This window comes from Scyliorhinus canicula, chromosome 27, assembly GCF_902713615.1.
Source record: "Scyliorhinus canicula chromosome 27, sScyCan1.1, whole genome shotgun sequence".
NCBI lineage: Eukaryota > Metazoa > Chordata > Chondrichthyes > Carcharhiniformes > Scyliorhinidae > Scyliorhinus > Scyliorhinus canicula.
This window is the reverse complement of record NC_052172.1, coordinates 3139445-3162884: the sequence shown is the minus strand read 5'-3', so window position 1 is coordinate 3162884 and position 23440 is coordinate 3139445. Positions and strand designations below refer to the sequence as shown.

The following is a 23440-nucleotide window of genomic DNA, read 5'->3' as shown; positions in this document are numbered from 1 at the left end:
TGCAGAAAGAGATTTATGATTTATAGTCCAGAATCAACAAAGCCACTTGAAATCAGAATCAGTGGGAAGCAAAGTCTGGGCAAAAGGATTGTTATGGGCCAGGGTTTAGAGAACCTCAAAGTGTATCATGGAGTTCACCTGACCCACAACTTTTAATAGATTGTGGTATGGGGAGCACACGGGCCCACTTTGCAGGTGTGGTGCAAGAGAGCTAAAGTACTTATAAATTAAAACAATGCTTATTTACGAAACCAGTTTAACATTTTATAAACCCACAGTAAACATCAACACCAATCATCCCCACAGATACAATATTCTATAAGTAACCCTTAATCTTTCTTTGCAACATCCATAAGACCCTTTTTAACACCAAGATCAGGTTTAAATTCTCTACTGAGAGCAGTCAGCACTTTTAAATTATCCAAATGAACACATATCTATGCACATCTGCTGGCTTTCACTGCAGCTGTTCACTCAAAACAAAAAACTCAGGCACATCCACATACCAGCTTTTGTTCAAAGCAAAAGTAAAAGACAGCCCAGCTCCACCCACACTGACATCACTGAAGCTATTTGACAAACACCCACTTCTTAAAAAAGGTACTCTCACATGACAGGATGGAATACAAATTGGCATCCGTTCTTGAATCATTGTACCAATTACCTTGATGTGCAGTACAGCATTAATGCAGCAGGATTCCATTTGTACCTCTGGGTGTCCACAGTAAAGCACTGGAAGTCTAGGGACCTACATCTCCCACCCACCCAGAAAGCTTTCAATGTTCCTGAAGTCACTAAAACTGGGTCTGAATTAGGCACAGGATGATGAGACGGAGGATGGTATTCCTAATCTCTTCGTGCTTTCCCTAAAGGATCTGATCACCCAACAAAATCTCTTCGTGCTTTCCCTAAAGGATCTGATCACCCAACAAAAGGAGTGTTGGAGATGCTGAAATTACATGTACATGCAGCAGGAGAAAGATTTGATGGCCAATTGCATCAATTAAACATTGGGAGAAGCCAGGTAGGAACAAGCTTTCTCACTTGTGGTTGGGGGGGGGGGGGGGGGGGGGGGGAGAAAGAGAGCATGTAAGAGAAAAAAAACTCTTGGCAGGCAACTTCCATGTCAAGGAGAGAGAATGTGCACCGGTTAACTGTAAAGAAACAGAGATGAAGAAAAGTCCTATAGCTGTATATCAATATCAAGGGACACTTCTTAGGATGGAGGATTCTTGCACAAACTCAAAAAAAGGACTGGAAAGTGGTTGGAGGGAAAAAAGACAAGGCCACCGTCATAGAACACATGGGAGGAAAAGGTGGGGGATGATTGTGACTGTATTTGAGGAGCTGTTCATCATAAGGGGGTGGGGAAGTGAAAAAGAGAACAATCTGTATAACTGATTGTTGGGAAGACTGTTTTCCGGGGTATTAAGCTACATTGATAAAAGTTTGAAGAAAGTGTTTTTTATTATTATTTATTTATTTAAAAAAGTCGAGCCCAGACTAAAACAAGAACCAGGCAGATAAACATTCCAACCCCCAGTAACCAAAGTTATAGCTAATACCCATAAAGGGGTGCTTGAAACAAAAATAATTTGAGCCGGGTCAATAGATTCCAATTTTGTCCAAACAATTCTGAAAGCTTTCTGGTCGCACCTCCAAGAAGTTATCTTGAATATCAAAGATGGTCAATTATCCTCAGATTACAAAATGTCAGACAAGGCTCCCATCTGCAACAACCATAGGTTCAAACCAGCACTGACTGACGCCACCTTCAAAAGGTGAAGGCAGGACGGGGGGGGACACTGACAGTCAGGGACCTATACACGGACGACAGGATCGCAACACTGGACGAACTGACAGAGAAATTTCAGCGAGCTGGGGGGGAACGAGCTACGGTACCTGCAGCTCAAAAACTTCCTACGAAAGGAGACAAGGACGTACCCACAACCGCCACGACAGACACTACTGGACGCAAGTATCCTAGAGAAAGGGAACTGTAGCGACATGTATGACCGACTGGTAGATAGGGACGACACCGTACTGGACGCAACAAGAAGGAAATGGGAGGACGACCTGGGGATGGAGATAGGGTGGGGACTCTGGAGCGAAGCACTGCAAAGGGTCAACTCCACCTCCACGTGCGCAAGGCTCAGCCTGACGCAACTAAAAGTGGTACATAGAGCCCACTTAACGAGAAACCGTATGAGTAGGTTCTTCCCGGAGGTGGAGGACAAATGTGAGCGGTGCCAAAGAGGCTCGGCCAACCACGTCTTGCCCCAGACTTGTGGAGTACTGGACAGCCTTCTTCGAGGCTATGTCCAAAGTGGTGGGGGTGAGGGTGGAGCCATGCCCGATAGTGGCGGTCTTCGGGGTTTCAGACCAGCCAGATCTATTCCTGGGGAGGAGGGTGGACGCCCTTGCCTTTGCCTCCCTGATTGCCCGCCGTAGAATCCTGTTTGGCTGGCGGTCAGCAGCACCACCCAGAGCTGCAGACTGGCTGTCCGACCTCTCGGAATCTCTCCAAATGGAGAAAATAAAATTTGCCATCAGAGGGTCGGACGACGGCTTCCACAGAACGTGGGAGCCATTCATGCAACTGTTCCAGGACCCATTTGTGGCCAACGTACATGAGGAAGAATAGTCGGGTGGCCAAGAACCAGGGGAAAATGGACGGGAATCGGGGGAAGGTAGCCGGGGGGGGGGGGGGGGGTTACGGGCTCGGTATGGGGGTTTGATGGCAAGCCAAGGCCCAAAACCAAACTATAAATAAATGGCTATAAACATGTGCCTCAGCCATATTGGGGAATGTAAAATATGTATGCTGGCTAAAGGGGGCGGCCACAATTGTTGTTATGAAGATGCTTACCTGTAAATATTCATGTTAAATTTTTGTGTTTTCCTTTTTTTTTCTCTAATAATTTGTAATTTGTCATATATAAAATATGAAAACTCAATAAAAAACATTTATAAAAAAAAATTATCCTCAGATTGTAATTTTATTAACCACATGTTTGTTAACTAATATATGGAGGTTGAAAGATACAAGTGAGGGAGATTATACAGAAAATGATGATGAGAGGTCTCCAGCACTGCAAATGGCCAGGTTAGCAGGTACCAGACGATCCTTACGTTTTTAAAAAGTCCCAGCATTGCACACACCAGTGTGATGTCAGCAAGAGTGATGTGCTCGCCAACCAGGTACGTCCGGCCATGGAGATGATCATTCAGTAACCCCAGTACCTTCTTTGCATGTGCAGCCACCTGCAGGATAAGATATATAAAATAAATCAGAGACCTGCGGGCACAGGGCACAATCACATTTTATTTACCGATGACAGGTAGACTGAGTTTAGGAGGAACTTCTTCACCCAAAGGGTTGTGAATCTATGGAATTCCTTGCCCAGTGAAGCAGTTGAGGCTCCTTCATTACATGTTTTTAAGGTAAAGATAGATAGTTTTTTGAAGAATAAAGGGATTAAGGGTTATGGTGTTCGGGCCGGAAAGTGGAGCTGAGTCCACAAAAGATCAGCCATGATCTAATTGAATGGCAGAGCAGGCTCGAGGGGCCAGATGGCCTGCTCCTGCTCCTAGTTCTTATGTCACACGTGACCCAAGGAGGACAACAAACAGGCTTCAGGGAAATGGTCAGTGTTGCAGATGAAATTTCAACCGTAAAGTGCACCATTTCCTTTTCTTGCACATCCGGTCAATATGGGAAGGATAATTCTAAAAGGGTGCAGGACAGGTAGACTGCGTGCACGGGGGGGGGGGGGGGGGGGGGGATAGCCCCACTGGCACAGTGTATCGGATTCTGGCACTACACTGGTGTGGCGTTGTAGGACGATGTAACCATTCTACGATTGCATGCAATGGAATCTTGAGACGACCAGTCCAGCAACTAACATTGCAACCTTGGCAGAAGGGTGTGCCAAGTCTTAAAGTCACAGGTCTGTGCCTGCAGAGCAACAAGAGTTTATATTGACAGGAAAGAATGGGCACCTCAAGGGGCAGTACTTCACCATAATTCAGGTAGTCTAAATGGTACCATCCTGGAAGTAGTGGTACATCTTGATCTACACATACCTGCCCTTGGGAGACAATACTGGAATTTGCAGAAGCTGTGGATCTGAGACACAAGTAATTGTGCAGACTGGAAATATTAAGCCAGAGTCAAATCTCAATGTTAAAGCTTTCCTCAATTGTTTGAAGGCGTATGGCAACAATTGGTGATGTTTCTCGGCTCACAAATGCTGCCCGACAGTTATTCCCTGTATTTTCCATTTATAATCTTTATTCGTGTCACAAGTAATGGTCATTTCTGGACTGGCATGTGACAGTGGCACATTGAAGGTTTCTATGCAAAGTACAGAATTGCTTAGTCAACAGGGTAGGGATAAATTGGCCCTTTTTGGGTTGGCCAGCTGTTACCAATGGTAGGGATCAGTGCAGGAGCCCTTAAACTACTTACAATCCATGACCTCCACCGCACTATGGGACAGCGAGTTGCACAAATTCACCACCCTCTGCGAGAAGTAGTTCCTCCTCATCTCCATTCCAAATCTACCGCCTCAACCTATATTTGTGACCTCTTGTTCTAGATCGGTGACCTCTCGTTCTAGATTTGGTCTGTGTATTTTATATACCTCAATCAGATCCACTCTCTTTAGCTGTACTAAACTTCAAACTGTTTAATCTCTCCCCATACGTCAACTCTTTCATCCCTGGAAATGAGAGTCTGCTCTGAACTGCCTCCAATGCAACCACATCTTTCCTCAAATAAGGAGGCCAAAACTGGATATCGTCTCACCAACACCCTATACAATTGCACCACTACTCTACTTTTATGCAGTCCCTTTTTTATTTTTTACAATTTGAGTACCCAAATAATTTTTTCCAATTAAGGGGCAATTTAGCGCTGCCAATCCACCTACCCTGCACATCTTCGGGTTGTGGGGGCAAAACCCAAACAAACACGGAGAATGTGCAAACTCCACACGGACAGTGATCTATCTATTATATTGAAGGACCTAGTCTCCACTACTCTGGGTACTGCTGAAGAAGTTGCTCTTATGAGGAAAGGTTGAAGAGGCAAGGTTGATAAGTTTAGAAGGGCAGGGTTGAATTGAGGACTCGTACAGTTTAAAATAAGGGAGTGCCCCATTTGAGGAGGAATTTCTTCTGTGGGGGCTGTTAACACCTTTGGAATTCTCTTGTCCAGAAGAGACTGGACTACAAGGCAGAGTCAAACAGATTTCTGATTCACAGGGGAGTCGGGGATGAGAGCACAAGAGCGAGCTGTATGCAGAATGGCTCATCTATAAAAAAAACTTTTGCTGTTAGTTTTAATTCCACCCCTCGCAGTGGTCAAAGGGAAGGAGTCAGTTTCATGACGAGTTCAACTTGAAAAGAATCACATTTCCTGTCGCACTGCAAACAGGTCATTTAAACAACTGTTGGCAACTCATTGAAGGTCAGAGCCATCCCTTGAACATTAATTTCATTGACAGCTTCATATTCCCACAGACGACCGGAAGGGTGGGCTGCCATTTGGGAGACAGCATTTCATCAAGACAATTATTAGCGGGAGGAGTGAATCCAAGAAGCATTGTGCACCCAGTGCTGGTGGACAAGCAGCAAATTAAAAAGGAGATTTAAATCAGCACAAGAGAACAGGGGGGGAGTGTAAGAGTATTAACAATCCAAAGTACACAAGATAAGGAATCACTGACATAGGCCATCAGCATCAGTAGAATAAAGGCATGCAGTATGTAGGTTTCAGATTTGCCAAATCACTTCAACAGGGATGGTTAAACCCAGGGCCCCCTTGGTTCGTGCTCAATGTTGACCAATCCTGGGTAGCACGGTGGCCTAGTGGTTAGCACAACCGCCTCACAGCGCTGAGGTCCCAGGTTCAATCCCGGCTCTGGGTCACTGTCCGTGTGGAGTTTGCACATTCTCCCCGTGTCTGCGTGGGTTTCGCCCCCACAACCCAAAAATGTGCAGAGTAGGTGGATTGGCCACGCTAAATTGCCCCTTAATTGGAAAAAATTATTGGGTAATCTAAATTTTTTTTTTTTTTTTTAATAAATGTTGACCAATCTTCAGCTGAGTAAGAGTGTTCGACAGAAGGTCAGAACATTTGGAGCTATTCTGTACCAACCAGATACCAACTGAGGTCAAGGTAGCAAAACACCCAGTCTCTGGAGCCCAATCAATGCCAGTTACAAGGTTGCATTCCTACTGGGATCACAGAAAGGTGCAGACTCCACACCAACTTCGGCAAAAGCGAAAACAGCTTTTAAAAACTAAATTGGTGATGGGACTGTGGCTTGGCCAGCTTTTATTGACCATCCCCAAATGCCCTTGGAGGTGGTGGTAGTGGTAGTGGCGAGCTGCCTCCTTTAACTGCTGCAGTCCCTGGGGTGCACATACACCCACAGAACTGTTCAGGAGGGATTGGCAGATCGGTACAGTGGCAAGCACTGCTGCTTCATGACAGAGGATCCGGGTTCGATCCCAGCCTCGTGTGGAGTATGTACATTCTCCCCGTGGCTGCATGGTTCTCACCTCCACCACCCAAAGATGTGCAGCATAGATGGATCAGCTTTAGAGCAGCACGGCAGCACATTGTGGCTTCACGGCACCAGGGTCACAAGTTCAATTCCCCGCTGGGTCACTGTCTATGCAGAGTTTGCACGCTCTCCTCATGTCTGCGTGGGTTTCCTCCGGGTGCTCCCGTTTCCTCCCACAGTCCAAAGACGTGCAGGTTAGGTGGATTGGCAGTGCTAAATTGCTAATAGTGTCCAAAAAGGTTAGGAAGGGTTATTGGGTTACGAGGATAGGGTGAAAGTGAGGGCTTAAGTGGGTCGGTGCAGACTCGATGGGCCGAATGGCCTCCTTCTGCACTGTATATTCTATGGTCTATGGTCTATTAGCTACGCTACATTGCCCAAAAAGGGAGAGATTTCCAGCATTTAACCCAGTGACAGTGAAGGAATGGCGATATATGTCCAAGTCAGGATGGCATGGGGTTTGGAAGGGAATGTGATAGGTGGTGCTCCTATGTGTCTGGTGCCCTCACCTGGATTGGAAGGTGCTAGCTAAGGAGCCTTGGTGAATTCTGCAGTACATCTTGTAGATGGTACACACGGCTGCTACTGTCTTGGTGATGGAGGGAGTGAATATTTAAGGTGGAGGATGGGGTGCCAATCAAGCAGGCTTCCTGGTCCTGAATGGTGTCAAGCTGGTGTTGTTGGAGCTGGACACATCCAGGTCGGACAGTGTATCCCAGTGCCTGATAAATGGCGAGCAGGCTTTAGGAATTCAGGTTGGGAGCTGCTCCCTGCAGAATTCCCAGTCTCCGACCTCACCCTCAGCATCAATCTCCTCCAGTGTTTTGGCCTAACTGGTGACTGCAGTGCTAAAGTGGGTGATTGTATTGAATAGGTTGCAGGCTAATGCAGAGTCTTAAAGCGACTGACTTACCATCTTGCTGAACTTCAAGGCGCAGGCTGCAGCTGGAGGGGCAAGCTCACTTTCAGCAAAGTTGATCCATTGCTGAACGAGGGCAGCTTCTTTTCTGGAAGAACCTCTCAGCACGTCACTGCTAACTGTAAAGGAGAAGAGGGGGGAAGCTAGTCACAAGATACTTTCTCCAAACAGTGTGAGACCAACTGGTGGACCAATATTACAAAAACTATTTGCACAAACTTGCATGTGTAGTTTTAATACAGTAAAACATCAGAGGCTTGGCAGTTGCGATTCAGTCAAAATTGGATACTGTGCCACGTGTGGCAGACAACCAAGAGCTTTGTAAAAGGGTATGTTAGAGATGAGGGTGAAGAAGAAAAAATGGGGGTACACAAGGTTTAGGGAGGGAATGCTTAGGGCCTGGATGCTACCACGAGTGCAAAAAGCAAAGGACCGTAGGTGATGGGGACTGGGAGGACAAAGCTACTGAGAATACATCACAAATGCAAAAATGGGATGGCATGGTGGTTAGCATTGCTGCCTCTCAACAGCAGGTTGACTGTGTGGAGCTTGCGCAGTCTCCTCTGCATGGGTTTCCTCCCAGTCCAAAAATGTGTAGGTTAGGCGAATTGGCCGTGCTAAATTGCCCCTTAGTGCCCAAAGATTAGTGGGGTTAGAGGGATAGGGCATTCTTCGGAGGGTTGGTGCAGACTCAATGGGCCAAATAGGATCTCTACAGTGCAGAAAGAGGCTATGATCCCCTATGCCAAAGCATAAACATTAACCTGCAAAATACACTTTTACCACAAATGACCTAATCTATCAACTCACTGCTGTTAGAGGAAGCTTGCTACTTAATCTAGAAGCAATGGAAGGCTCTTTAGCAAAGCAAATTCTCCAAACAAAATGCTATACTTAATGCTGGGCATATAAAAGAGACAGAGCATCACAGTAGGTCAGCAATACACCCAAGTGACATGCTAATTTGCCTTAGTCATCCTAGATGTATCCACACTCGCAATGGGCACAGCTCCTTCAATCAGAAGGGGCAGCATGGTGGCAGAGTGGTTAGCACTGTTGCCTCAGCACCAGGGACCCGATTCTGGCCTTGGGTGACCTCGTGGAGTTTACACTTTCTCCCAGTGTCTGCATGGGTTTCCTCCGGTTTCCTTCCACAGTCCCAAAGATGTGCAGGTTAGGTGATTTGGCAATGCTACATTGCCCTTTAGTGTCCAAAGGTTAGGTGGGGTTGTGGAGATAGGGCGGGGGAGAGGGCCTGGTAGGGAGCGCTTTAGGAGGGTCAGTGCAGACCAGATGGGCCAAGTATCAATGCAAGAGGCTGCAGGGAGAGTCATCAGTGAACAAGAGCCAACAATCAAACAAAGAGTCAAAAGGTTAAGGAAGAGGAGGGTTTTTTTTGGAAGGGACTGCATGGTTATCCAATGCCAGTTGGCTGAGGAGGAGAAGAATAAAAGATCTCAATAAATTTCCACAGCCAATATAGCTATGATTAGAGTGGAGGAGGTACAAGTATGTGGAGGGAGCATCGGTCTGGACCCCGATATGCAACAACCACAGGTTTGTCCCGGGTAGGATGGATGGTAGGTTCCAAAGCTGGCAGAGGACAGGCATCAGAAGGATGGGAGATCTGTTCATAGACAGAAGCTTTCCCAGTTTGAAGGCGTGAGAGGACAATTCTAATCTGCTGCCAGGAAACACCTTTAAATATCTGCAAGTACGAGCCTTCCTGAAAAACAGGTAGTGGCCTTTCCGACACTGCTGCCACTGAGGATACAGGACAGGGTGGTCTCCGGCACCTGGGTGGGGAAGGGGAGGGTGTCAGATATCAACAGGAAATACAGGAGGCGGAGGAAACCCCGATGGAGGAGCTCAAGGGCAAGTTGGAAGAGGAGCTAGGCGAGACGCTGGAAGCAGCTCTGTGGGCAGAGGTAATTCCTCCTCATCATGTGCCAGGCTCAGTCTATTTCAATTTAAGGTGGTCCACCAGGCACACATGACAGCAGCAAGAGTGAGCAAGTTTTTTGGGGCAGAAGACAGTTGTATGAGGTGCAAGGGCAGCCCTGCAAACCATGTCCACATGTTGTGGGCATGCCCAGAGCTTGGAGAGTTCTGGCAAGGGCTCACGAGGGCAATGTCAAAGGTGCTTAACACAGGGGGTACAGAGTCCACAGATAGCGATCTCTGGAGTGTCAGATGACCCGGGAGTTCAGCGGGCGAAAGAGTCCCAAGTCTTGGCATTTGCCTCCCTAGTAGCCCGGAGACAGAGTCTCTCCCCCCCCCCTCCCCAAGCGTAGAGACTTGGGTTAACGACATGGCTGGGTTTCTCAGCCTCGAGAAAATAAAGTTTGCCTTAAGAGGGTCTATGCTAGGGTTCTCTCGGAGGTGGCAGCCGTTCGGCGACTTTCTTGGGGAAAATTTGAAATGTCAGCAGCAGCAATCAGAGGGGGGGGGGGGGTGAGTGCTTCATTGGGATAGTGTGGGAAGACTGGGTCACGTGGGTTAATAGCTATTTAATTGTTATTGCATATTCTATTTTTACATTATGTTAATGTTAACTTGTTTGTTTTGTTATTGTTACTACTGTTATGAAAAATTCTGCAAAACATTAATAAAAATACTTTTTTTAAATAATAAAATTTCCACAACGAGAGCAGCAACAGAGTCTGTTAAAATAGCAATGTTCTTATTCCTCAGCTTAAAAGAGTCTTAAATAAAAGTCTTTTGATCCAAATCTTACAGCGAGTGTTACTTAAGGTAGTGAGCCTCTAACTGTGCTCCTGTGCAAGTGCACAGCAGCTGCAGAACATCTGCCAAGACTACTCCCACAGAAGCCTGGAATAAGCAGCCAACAAGATATACATCAGCTACTGAAAAGTCCCCAACTTCCAATCTTAAACACTGGTTCAACAATGGAGACTGAACCAAACCTGTGCCCTCCAAATACTGATCAAACTTCGGAGAACAGCAACCTTCCAGCGTTATTGGATGGGCTCAGGAATAAATCTATGTATTTTACACAAGGAACATTAAGAGTTCAATAAAACAGACCCAACTCGAGGCTTTTCGGATTTTCTTCCAAACTAGAGTGCGATCCTCAATTAAAGATCCTCAATTAAGTGGCTGGTTTAGCACAGTGGGCTAAACAGCTGGGTTGCAATGCAGAATAAGGCCAGCAGCGTGGGTTCAATTCCCGTACCGGCCTCCCCAAACACACGCCGGAATGTGGGGACTAGGGGCTTTTCACAGTAACTTCATTGAACCCTACTTGTGGCAATAAGCGATTATTATTATTATAATAAAGAAACTGGATTATCCCCAAGAGGCAAGGTAAAAGCTTCCTCGAATGAGATCCACTAATTAAAGATCAGTGCCCCCAAAGAGGACATCCCAAAGCACTTTCCCGTCACTGGGAAATGCAGGCTTGCACACAGCAAGCTCCCCCACACAGAAATGACAATCACCAGATAATGGTTTCTTTAACCATGTTCAATAAACATTTCCCATACACGAGGGGAAACTCCACTACTCTTCTTAAAGGTTAACAGAGGGATCTGGGTGCGCAGGTACACAGTTCCCCAAAGGTGGCAACTCAAGTGGCCAAGGGGATTAAGTAGTCATGTGACCTTCATCAGCCAGGGCACGCAGTACAAGAGTTGGGAAATTATGTTGCAGCTATACAAAACCTTGGTTAGGACGCATTTGGGTTACGGCGTGCAGTTCTGATCACCACATTATCAAAACGACGTGGAAGCTTTGGGGAGAGTGCAAAGAAGGATGTTGGCTCAGAGGAGAGGTTGAATAAAAGAGGATGGTTTTCACTGGAAAGAAAAAAAAAAAGAGACCAAGGGGAGACCTGATTGATAGGAGGTCTACAAAATTATGAGAGGCATAGACAGGGTGGATAGTCAGAGGCATTTTCCAAGGGTAGAAGTGTCAATAACAAGGGGGCAAAGGTTCAAGGTGAGAGGGGGAAAGTTTAAGGGAGATGTGCAAGGTAGGTTTTCACAGAGTGCCTGCCTGGGACGCGCTGCCAGAGGATGTGGTGGAAGCTGGCACATTAGCAACATTTAAGAGGCATCTGGATAGATACATGAATATGGAGAAAATAGAAGATACGGACAGAGTAAGGGCAGAAGTTTTTTTTTTAAAGTTAGGGCATCATAATCGGCACAGGCTTGGAGGGCCGAAGGGCCTGTTCCTGTGCTGTACTTTAGCTCTTTGTGGAGTCTTTGTTCACCTGGGCAGGCAGAAGGGGCCTTGGTTTCAACATCCAATCTGAAATATCACAGCACTGCATTGGATTGCCACCTTTGTTATCAGGGATGGGGCAGGTGGTGGTTCATACAGGCCCATATCTCTCCTCAACGTGGATGCTATGGTCCTGGCCACCAGGATAGAGGACTGTGTGCCAGGGGTTGTGCACGAGGACCAGACAGGTTTCGTGAAGGGAAGGCAGCTGAACACGAATGTGCAGAGATTGTTGAATGTCATCATGATACCGGCGATTGAGGGGGAGGCAGAGATAGTTGTGGCACGAGATGCAGAGAAGGCCTTCGATAGAGTGGAGTGGGGTACCTATGGGAGGTGTTGGGGAGGTTTGGATTTGGTGAAGGGTTCATTAGATGGGTAAGGCTGTTATACGAGGCCCCAATGGCGTGTGTGGCCATGAATGGGAGGAGGTCGGAGTACTTCCGGCTTTACCGAGAGACCAGGCAGGGTTGCCCCCTGTCCCCCTTGTTGTTTGCACTGGCAATCGAGCCGCTGGCGATGGCGTTGAGGGATTCAGAGAGGTGGAGAGGCTTGGTGCGAGGTAGAGAGGAACATAGGGTGTCGTTGTATGCCGATGACCTGTTACTGTATGTGGCGGACCCAGTGGGAGGGATGCCGGGAGTGATGGAGTTGCTAGCTGAGTTTGGGACCTTTTCAGGTTATAAATTAAATTTAGGCAAGAGCGAGGTGTTTGTGGTGCACCCTGGAGACGAGGAGGAAGGAATTGGTAGGCTCCCGCTTAGGTGGGCAGGGGAGAGCTTTAGGTACCTGGGGGTGCAGGTGGCCAGGGACTGGGGGACTCTTCACAAGCAGAGGGCAGCAGAGCAGAGCTACTGATCAGCTGTTCTGGGGAAATTTGCATACGTGCAGTGCGGTCAGCCTAAGTTAAAGGTGGTTTGTGGAGGGGCTGTTGGCAAGTGACAGTTAAACCTGAAACACTGAGTGTTTCCCACCCTACCTCCTCCTCTAACTAACCCCCCCACCCCACGGTGGTTGGGAAGCGGGAGCAGGGGCCTGTCGTGAAGGTGAGTGAGTGCCTTTAAATTTGCTTACCTTTCAGCGGGATCAGGGTTTGAGGTAATATCAGGTAAGCTCTTCCTTTCTTTTTCTTGTTTTTTTATTAATCTAGAGGTGATGTCAGGGAAGGCAGTACAATGCTCCTCCTGCAGAATGTTTGAGGTGAGGGACGCTGTCAGTGTCCCTGCTGATTTCATCTGTGGGAAGTGCACCAAACTCCAGCTCCTCAAAAACCGTGTTAGGGACCTGGAGCTTGAGCTGGATGAACTTCGGATCATTCGGGAGGCAGAGGGGGTCATAGATAGGAGCTTCAGGGAAGTAGTTACACCAAAGACTGGAGATAGATGGGTAACTGTAAGAGGGACTGGGAAGAATCAGTCAGTGCAGGGACCCCCTGCGGTCGTTCCCCTGAGTAACAAGTATACAGTTTTGGATAATAGTGGGGGGGGGGGGACTTACCAGGGGTAAGCCATGGGGTACGGGCCTCTGGCACGGAGTCTGTCCCTGTTGCTCAGAAGGGAAGGGGGGAAAGGAGTAGAACATTAGTAATTGGAGACTCAATAGTCAGGGGCACAGATAGGAGATTGTGGGAGCGAGAGAGACTCACGTTTGGTATGTTGCCTCCCAGGTGCAAGGGTACGTGATGTCTCGGATCGTGTTTTCCGGGTCCTTAAGGGGGAGGGGGAGCAGCCCCAAGTCGTAGTCCACATTGGCACTAACGACATAGGTAGGAAAGGGGACAAGGATGTCAGGCAGGCCTTTGGGGAGCTAGGATGGAAGCTCAGAGCGAGAACAAACAGAGTTGTTATCTCTGGGTTGTTGCCCGTGCCACGTGATAGTGAGATGAGGAATAGGGAGAGAGAGCAATTAAACACGTGGCTACAGGGATGGTGCAGGCAGGAGGGATTCAGATTTCTGGATAACTGGGGCTCTTTCTGGGGAAGGTGGGACTTCTATAGACAGGATGGTCTACATCTGAACCGGAGGGGCACCAATATCCGGGGGGGGGGGGGATTTGTTAGTACTCTTGGGGGGGGGGTTTAAACTAATTCAGCAGGGGCATGGGAATCTGGATTGTAGTTTTGGGGTGCGAGAGATTGACAGTAGAGGGGTCAGGAGCACAGATTTGACTTCGCAGGAGGGCGGCAGTGTTCAGGTCTGTGGTTTGAAGTGTGTCTATTTCAATGCCAGGAGTATACGAAATAAGGTAGGGGAACTGGCAGCATGGGTTGGTACCTGGGACTTCGATGTTGTGGCCATTTCAGAGACATGGATAGAGCAGGGACAGGAATGGTTGTTGCAGGTTCCGGGGTTTAGGTGCTTTAGTAAGGTCAGAGAAGGGGGCAAAAGAGGGGGAGGTGTGGCGCTGCTAGTCAAGGACAGTATTACGGTGGCAGAAAGGATGCTAGATGGGGACTCTTCTTCCGAGGTAGTATGGGCTGAGGTTAGAAACAGGAAAGGAGAGGTCACACTGCTGGGAGTTTTCTATAGGCCACCTAATAGTTCTAGAGATGTAGAGGAAAGGATGGCGAAGATGATTCTGGAAAAGAGCGAAAGTAACAGGGTAGTTGTTATGGGAGACTTTAACTTTCCTAATATTGGGCAGCACGGTGGCCTAGTGGTTACCACAACCACCTCACGGCGCTGAGGTCCCAGGTTTGATCCCGGCTCTAGGTCACTGTCCGTGTGGAGTTTGCACATTCTCCCAGTGTCTGCGTGGGTTTCGCCCCCACAACCCAAAAATGTGCAGAGTAGGTGGATTGGCCATGCTAAATTGCCCCTTAATTGGAAATAATAATTGGATAATCTAAATTTTAAAAAAAAAACTTTCCTAATATTGACTGGAAAAGATATAGTTCGAGTACATTGGATGGGTCGTTCTTTGTACAATGTGTGGAGGAGGGTTTTCTGACACAATATGTTGACAGGCCAACAAGAGGTGAGGCCACTTTGGATTTGGTTTTGGGTAATGAACCAGGCCAGGTGTTAGATCTGGAGGTAGGTGAGCACTTTGGAAACAGTGACCACAATTCGGTGACTTTTACGTTAGTGATGGAAAGGGATAAGGATACCCCGCAGGGCAAGAGTTATAGCTGGGGGAAGGGCAATTATGATGCCATTAGACATGACTTAGGATGTGTTGGTTGGAGAAGTAGGCTGCAAGGGTTGGGCACACTGGATATGTGGAGCTTGTTCAAGGAACAGCTATTGCATGTTCTTGATAGTATGTACCAGTCAGGCAGGGAGGAAGGGGTCGAGCGAGGGAACCGTGGTTTACCAAAGAAGTGGAATCTCTTGTTAAGAGGAAGAAGGAGGCCTATGTGAAGATGAGGCGTGAAGTTTCAGTTGGGGCGCTTGATAGTTACAAGGAAGCGAGGAAGGACCTAAAGAGAGCTGAGACGAGCAAGGAGAGGACATGAGAAGTCTTTGGCTGGTAGGATCAAGGAAAACCCAAAAGCTTTCTATAGGTATGTCAGGAATAAAAGAATGACTAGGGTAAGAGTAGGGCCAGTCAAGGACAGTGGTGGGAAGTTGTGTGTGGAGGCTGAGGAGATAAGCGAGATACTAAATGAATACTTTGTCAGTATTCACTCAAGAAAAAGATAATATTGTGGAGGAGAATGCTGAGACCCAGGCTATTAGAATAGATGGCATTGAGGTGCGTAGGGAAGAAGTGTTGGCAATTCTGGACAAGGTGAAAATAGATAAGTCCCCGGGGCCGGATGGGATTTATCCTAGGATTCTCTGGGAAGCCAGGGAAGAGATTGCAGAGCCTTTGGCTTTGATTTTTAGGTCATCATTGGCTACAGGAATAGTGCCAGAGGACTAGAGGATAGCAAATGTGGTCCCTTTGTTCAAGAAGGGGAGTAGAGATAACCCCGGTAACTATAGGCCGGTGAGCCCAACGTCTGTGGTGGGTAAAGTCTTGGAGAGGATTATAAAAGATACGATTTATAATCATCTAGATAGGAATAATATGATTAGTCAGCATGGTTTTGTGAAGGGTAGGACATGCCTCACAAACCTTATCGAGTTCTTTGAGGTGACTGAACAGGTAGACGAGGGTAGAGCAGTTGATGTGGTGTATATGGATTTCAGTAAAGCGTTTGATAAGGTTCCCCACGGTCGGCTATTGCAGAAAATACGGAGGCTGGGGATTGTGGGTGATTTAGAGATGTGGATCAGAAATTGGCTAGTTGAAAGAAGACAGAGAGTGGTAGTTGATGGGAAATGTTCAGAATGGAGTTCAGTTACGAGTGGCGTACCACAAGGATCTGTTCTGGGGCCGTTGCTGTTTGTCATTTTTATAAATGGGCTGAGAGGTGGCAAATGGAGTTTAATGTGGAGAAGTGTGAGGTGATTCACTTTGGAAAGAATAACAGGAATGCGGAATATTTGGCTAATGGTAAAATTCTTGGTAGTGTGGATGAGCAGAAGGATCTCGGTGTCCATGTACATAGATCCCTGAAAGTTGCCACCCAGGTTGATAGGGTTGTGAAGAAGGCCTACGGTGTGTTGGCCTTTATTGGTAGAGGGATTGAGTTCCGGAGCCATGAGGTTGTACAAAACTCTAGTACGGCCGCATTTGGAGTATTGCGTACAGTTCTGGTCGCCTCATTATAGGAAGGACGTGGAAGCTTTGGAACGGGTGCAGAGGAGATTTACTAGGATGTTGCCTGGTATGGAGGGAAAATCTTATGAGGAAAGGCTGATGGACTTGAGGTTGTTTTCGTTAGAGAGAAGGTTAAGAGGTGACCTAATAGAGGCATACAAAATGATCAGAGGGTTAGATAGGGTGGACAGCGAGAGCCTTCTCCCGCGGATGGAGGTGGCTATCACGAGGGGACATAGCCTTAAATTGAGGGGTAATAGATATAGGACAGAGGTCAGAGGTGGGTTTTTTTTACGCAAAGAGTGGTGAGGCCGTGGAATGCCCTACCTGCAACAGTAGTGAACTCGCCAACATTGAGGGCATTTAAAAATTTGTTGGATAAGCATATGGATGATAAGGGCATAGTGTAGGTTAGATGGCCTTTAGTTTTTTTTCCATGTCGGTGCAACATCGAGGGCCGAAGGGCCTGTACTGCACTGTATCGTTCTATGTTCTATGTTCTATAACTTCACCAGACTTGTAGATCAGATGGAGGAGGAGTTCAAGAGGTGGGACATGCTGCCATTATCGTTGGCCGGGAGGGTACAGTCCGTCAAAATGACGGTGCTTCCGAGGTTCTTGATCCTCTTTCAGTGCCTGCCCATCTTTATCCCCAGGGCCTTCTTTAAGAGAGTGACGAGCAGTATTTTGAGCTTTGTGTGGGCGCATGGGACTCCGAGAGTGAAGAGGGTGTTCCTGGAGCGAGGGAGGGATAGAGGCTGGCGCTGCCCAACCTTCTGGGGTACTATTGGGCAGCCAATGTGTCAACGGTGCGTAAATGGGTGATGGAGGGGCAGCATGGAAAAGAATGGAGATGGCGTCATGTAGAGGTACGAGCCTGGGTGCCATGGTAACGGCACCGTTGCCGTTCTCCCCCAAGAGGCATACCACGAGCCCGGTGGTGGCGGCGACCCTAAGAATCTGGGGACAGTGGAGACGGCATCGGGGGAAACAGGGGGCTCGATGGAGGCTCCACTGGGTGGCAACCATCGGTTCATCCCGGGTAACAAGGATGGGGGATTTAGGGGGTGGCAAAGGGCAGGCATCAGCAAATTGAGGGACCTGTTTATTGGCGGGAGGTTTGCGGGCCTGGGGGAACTGGAAGATAAATTTGGCCTTCCAAGGGAACATGTTCAGATACTTGCAGGTAAAGGCGTTTGCTAGGCTGCAAGTAGAGGGATTCCCTCTGCTGCCGTCGCGGGGGACGATGGACAGAGTGCTTTCGGGGTGTGGGTCGGAGAGGGGAAGGTGTCTGACATTTATAAGGTAATGCAGGAGGTGGAGGAGTCGTCAGTGGAGGAGCTGAAGGCTAAATGGGAGGAGGAACTTGGGGAGCAGATAGAGGACGGGACTTGGGCGGATGCCTTGGAGAGTCAACTCTTCCTCCTCATGTGAGAGGCTTAGTCTCATCCAATTCAAGGTGCTGCACCGGGCCCACATGTCCGGGACTAGGATGAGTAGGTTCTTTGGGGGGGGGGGGGGGGTGAGGACAGGTGCACCAGATGTTCGGAGAGTCCAGCGAACCACGCCCATATGTTCTGGGCATGCCCAGCACTGGAAGAATTCTGGAAGGGGGTGGCGGGGATGGTGTCGAGGGTGGTTGGATCCAGGGTCAAGACTCGCGATTTTTGGAGTTGCGGTAGAGCCGGGAGTGCAGGAGGTGAAAGAGGCCGGTGTCCTGGCCTTTGCGCCCCTAGTAGCCCGACAAAGGATTCTGCTACAGTGGAAGGATGCAAGGCCCCCAAGTGTGGAGACCTGGATCAGTGACATGGCGGGATTTATGAAATTGGAAAGGGTCAAATTTTCCCTGAGGGGATCAATACAAGGGTTCTATAAACGATGGCAGCCTTTTCTGGACTTCCTGGCTCAAAGATAGGTAACTTGGTCAATAGCAGCAGCAACCCGGGGGGGGGGGGTTCCTTATTGTAGTGTCTATTCTGTAACTTTATATTGTGTTAATTTGCGTTGTTGTTAAAATGCTGTGTTGTTCATGGAGGTGGGGCGAATGTTTAAGATTGTTAATATTATTGTTATTTTTGGTATTTTACTATGGTGCGTTATTGTTGTATAAATTCAAAATTTTTCAATAAAAATTATTTCAAAAAAGGGATGGGGCAGGAGGAGAGAGAGAGAAAAATCAGAGGGAATGTTTGCTCTAGTGTTAACAATAATCACGGCTCCACAAACCAAACACTTCATTGCCCTCTCCCCCACAAGACAAGATGCACGTTTACACCAGCCGCTGGGAGATCTCCCAGCCTCACCCACTACTGGCAGATTGGGAGGAGTGCTCAGGAACTAACACACAGCCTTCACATTATAAACAGGATGTCCTAATCACACAGAAACTTCCTTTGCAAAGACAGGCTGCCTGCAGCTCCACCCTGGCAGGAATCATGCAAGACTACAACCCATGTAGTCCCACTGGCTGGGTCGCACGCCTTTTACATCACTGTTTGGCAACCTTGCCCTGCTCCCAGAGTCAAAAACTACATCTTTTATTCCTTTTTCCACCTTGGCCATGAATAAGGTCACAGGTTGGGTCAGTGAATCTACTGGACCAGCAGCATTCACATGCTACAAGAAACACTGTCCCACGCAGAGGAGGGAGAAGGAGAGAGAGAGAGAGAGGGAGAGAGGGAAGGAGAGAGAGAGAGGAGAGGGAGAGAGGGAAGGAGAGATGGAGAGAGAGAGAGAGAGAGGGAGAGGGGGAAAGGAGAGAGAGAGAGAGATGGGAGAGAGGGAAGGGGGGGGAAGGAGAGGAGAGAGAGAGAGGGAGGGGGAAGGGGGGAAGAGAGAGAGAGAGAGAGAGGGGAAGAGGGGGGCGGAGGGAGAGAGGTGAGGAAGGGGAGAGAGAGGGGGGGGAGGGAGGAAGGAGAGAGAGAGGGGGGGAGGGAGGAAGGAGAGAGAGGGGGGGAGGGAGGAAGGAGAGAGGGGGGGAGGGAGGGAAGGAGAGAGAGGGGGGGAGGGAGGAAGGAGAGAGAGGGGGGGGGGGAGGAAGGACGGAGAGCGGGGGGGAGGGAGGAAAGGAGAGAGGGGGGGAGGGAGGAAGGAGAGAGAGGGGGGGAGGGAGGAAGGAGGAGAGAGGGGGGGGAGGGAGGGAAGGAGGAGAGAGGGGGGGGAGGGAGGAAGGAGAGAGAGGGGGGGAGGGAGGAAGGAGTGAGAGAGGGGGGGAGGGAGGAAGGAGATGAGAGGGGGGGAGGGAGGAAGGAGGAGGAGAGGGGGGGAGGGAGGAAGGAGAGAGAGGGGGGGAGGGAGGAAGGAGAGAGAGGGGGGGAGGGAGGAAGGAGAGAGAGGGGGGGAGGGAGGAAGGAGAGAGAGGGGGGGGGAGGAAGGAGAGAGAGAGGGGGGGAGGGAGGAAGGAGAGAGAGGGGGGGAGGGAGGAAGAGGAGAGAGGGGGGGAGGGAGGAAGGAGAGAGAGGGGGGGAGGGAGGAAGGAGAGAGAGGGGGGGAGGGAGGGAGGAGGAGAGAGGGGGGGAGGGAGGAAGGAGAGAGAGGGGGGGAGGGAGGAAGGAGAGAGAGGGGGGAGGAGGAAGGAGAGAGAGGGGGGGAGGGAGGAAGGAGAGAGAGGGGGGGAGGGAGGAAGGAGAGAGAGGGGGGGAGGGAGGAAGGAGAGAGAGGGGGGGAGGGAGGAAGGAGAGAGAGGGGGGGAGGGAGGAAGGAGAGAGAGGGGGGGGAGGGAGGAAGGAGAGAGAGAGGGGGGGGAGGGAGGAAGGAGAGAGAGGGGGGGAGGGAGGAAGGAGAGAGAGGGGGGGAGGGAGGAAGGAGAGAGAGGGGGGGAGGGAGGAAGGAGAGAGAGGGGGGGAGGGAGGAAGGAGAGAGAGGGGGGGGAGGGAGGAAGGAGAGAGAGGGGGGGAGGAGGAAGGAGAGAGAGGGGGGGAGGGAGGAAGGAGAGAGAGGGGGGGAGGGAGGAAGGAGAGAGAGGGGGGGAGGGAGGAAGGAGAGAGAGGGGGGGAGGGAGGAAGGAGAGAGAGGGGGGAGGGAGGAAGGAGAGAGAGGGGGGGAGGGAGGAAGGAGAGAGAGGGGGGGGAGGGAGGAAGGAGAGAGAGGGGGGGAGGGAGGAAGGAGAGAGAGGGGGGGAGGGAGGAAGGAGAGAGAGGGGGAGGGAGGAAGGAGAGAGAGGGGGGGGAGGGAGGAAGGAGAGAGAGGGGGGGAGGGAGGAAGGAGAGAGAGGGGGGGGAGGGAGGAAGGAGAGAGAGGGGGGGAGGGAGGAAGGAGAGAGAGGGGGGGAGGGAGGAAGGAAGGAGAGAGGGGGGGAGGGAGGAAGGAGAGAGAGAGGGGGGGAGGGAGGAGGAGAGAGAGGGGGGGAGGGAGGAAGGAGAGAGAGGGGGGGAGGGAGGAAGGAGAGAGAGAGGGGGGGAGGGAGGAAGGAGAGAGAGGGGGGGAAGGGAGGAAGGAGAGAGAGGGGGGGAGGGAGGAAGGAGAGAGAGGGGGGGAGGGAGGAAGGAGAGAGGGGGGGAGGGAGGAAGGAGAGAGAGGGGGGGAGGAGGAAGGAGGAGAGAGGGGGGGAGGGAGGAAGGAGAGAGAGGGGGGGAGGAGGAAGGAGAGAGAGGGGGGGGAGGAGGAAGGAGAGAGAGGGGGGGGAGGGAGGAAGGAGAGAGAGGGGGGGAGGGAGGAAGGATGAGAGAGGGGGGGAGGGAGGAAGGAGAGAGAGGGGGGGAGGGAGGAAGGAGAGAGAGGGGGGGAGGGAGGACGGAGAGAGAGGGGGGAGGGAGGAAGGAGAGAGAGGGGGGAGAGGGAAGGAAGGAGAGAGAGGGGGGGAGGGAAGGACGGAGAGAGAGGGGGAGAGGGAGGAAGGAGAGAGAGGGGAGGAGGAGGAAGGAGAGAGAGGGGGGAGGGAGGAAGGAGAGAGAGAGGGGGAGGAGGAAGGAGAGAGAGGGGGGAGGGAGGAAGGAGAGAGAGGGGGGAGGGAGGAAGGAGAGAGAGGGGGGAGGGAGGAAGGAGAGAGAGGGGGGGAGGGAGGAAGGAGAGAGAGGGGGGGAGGGAGGAAGGAGAGAGAGGGGGGGAGGGAGGAAGGAGAGAGAGGGGGGAGGGAGGGAGGGAGAGAGAGGGGGAGGGAGGGAGGAGAGAGAGGGGGGGAGGGAAGGAAGGAGGGAGAGGGGGGCGGGAGGAAGGAGAGAGAGGGGGGGAGGGAGGAAGGAGAGAGTGGGGGGAGGAGGAAGGAGAGAGAGGGGGAGGGAGGAAGGAGAGAGGGGGGGAGGGAGGAAGGAGAGAGGGGGGGAGGGAGGAAGGAGAGAGGGGGGGAGGAGGAAGGAAGAGAGGGGGGGAGGGAGGAAGGAAGGAGAGAGGGGGGGAGGAAGGAAGGAGAGAGAGGGGGGGAGGAAGGAGAGAGGGGGAGGGAGGAAGGAAGGAGAGAGGGGGGGAGGAGGAAGGAAGGAGAGAGAGGGGAGGAGGAAGGAGGAGAGGGGGAGGAGGAAGGAAGGAGAGAGGGGGGAGGAGGAAGGAAGGAGAGAGGGGGGAGGAAGGAAGGAAGGAGAGAGGGGGGGGAGGAAGGAAGGAAGAGAGAGGGGGGAGGAAGGAGAGAGGGGAGGAGGAAGGAAGGAGAGAGGGGGGGAGGAGGAAGGAAGGAGAGAGGGGGGGGAGGAGGAAGGAAGGAGAGAGGGGGGAGGAGGAAGGAAGGAGAGAGGGGGGAGGAGGAAGGAAGGGGGGAGGAGGAAGGAAGGAGAGGGGGGGAGGAGGAAGGAAGGAAGGAGAGGGGGGGAGAAGGAAGGAAGGAGAGAGGGGGGAGAAGGAAGGAAGGAGAGAGGGGGGAGAAGGGGGAAAAAATTATTTGGGGGTTTGATGGGGCAGATCTCTTCCCCCCCCCCCCCACCCCCCCCCCCCCCCCCCCCCCACCCCACCCCCCAAGCAGAGAAATCCAGAACGAAGTCTCAGAACAGGGATCAGTCATTCAAGAGGACATGGGGAAGTTTCTTCAAAGTCTGAATCTTTGGAACTCTTCCCTAGGGGACAGTGGATTCTCAGCTGTTGTACTGACAATTCCCAGACAGATTTTGGATACCCAGTGAATCGGGTTGTAGAGTTTAGTGCAGGAAGGAGTTGGTGGGTAGGTGATCAGAGAAAGCTCCAAAAAGGGACTCTTCCTATGCCTGATCCTTAAATGTGCTGTATAAAATGAAGTGGGGGGTGTGGGTCCGTACATTGTCATCTGGACTAAGAATCTAGAGATCCAGAGGGACCCAGGTTCAAATCACACGTGGCAGTGAATGACCATGAAACCAGAGGTATTTTGCTGTAAAAAACCCCACGTCCCTCAAGGAAAGAAATCTGCAGTCCTCACCTCGGCTGGCTTGAATGGGACTTCACACCCATAGCAATGTGGTTGACTCTTAGCTGCCCTCTGAAATGGCCAAGAGAGTCTGTGTTCCAAGGGCAATTAGGAAACTGGCAAAGCTGGCCCAGCCAGCAACATCCCCCAAGATTCGTTGTACCTTCCCACAGAGCAGGACATGTCCCAGTTAACATCAGGTTGATCAGCATTTCAGATCTCACTCACTACCATCATCCTACCCCTCTCCAAATCCTTCCATTAAATCAGGCTCATCTACCCCTATTGTATAAAATAATAATCTTTGCACCGTTGGTTACATTCACACAGCAATGAAGTTACTTGAAAATCCCCTAGTCGCCACATTCCAGCACTGTCGGGTACACAGAGGGAGAATTCAGAATGTCCAATTCACCTACAGGCATGGTTTTCGGGACTTGTGGGAGGAACTGCAGTACCTGGAGGAAACTCACGCAGACACTGGTAGAAACGTGCCGACTCGCACAGAGTGACCCAATCTGGGACTTTGGGAGCTGTGAAGGCAACAGTGCAAACCATTGTAATTCACATAACCAGGACCCCCCCCCCCCCCCCCAGAATTTAAACAAGTTAACCTGATGGAAATACTATCACCCAAGGGGATGTCATACTATACACATCAGTATATGATGGGCACAGACACACTGATGAACACTGCAAGACCAATCACACAGAACACAGCAGCCAATCACCAGATACGG

At 50.4% G+C, this 23440-nt stretch overlaps 1 protein-coding gene across 1 annotated transcript in view; it reads right to left on the bottom strand.

Annotated features, from left to right (window-relative positions):
• Positions 1-23440, bottom strand: part of eef1g (eukaryotic translation elongation factor 1 gamma) — a 62171-nt gene that overhangs the window by 13724 nt on the left and 25007 nt on the right. The window contains exons 4-5 of the mRNA XM_038786260.1: positions 7489-7613; positions 3133-3264 (exon numbers count right to left, since the gene is read on the bottom strand). Of these exons, the coding sequence (XP_038642188.1) occupies positions 3133-3264; positions 7489-7613 (257 nt within the window). The remainder of the gene's footprint in view (positions 1-3132; positions 3265-7488; positions 7614-23440) is intronic.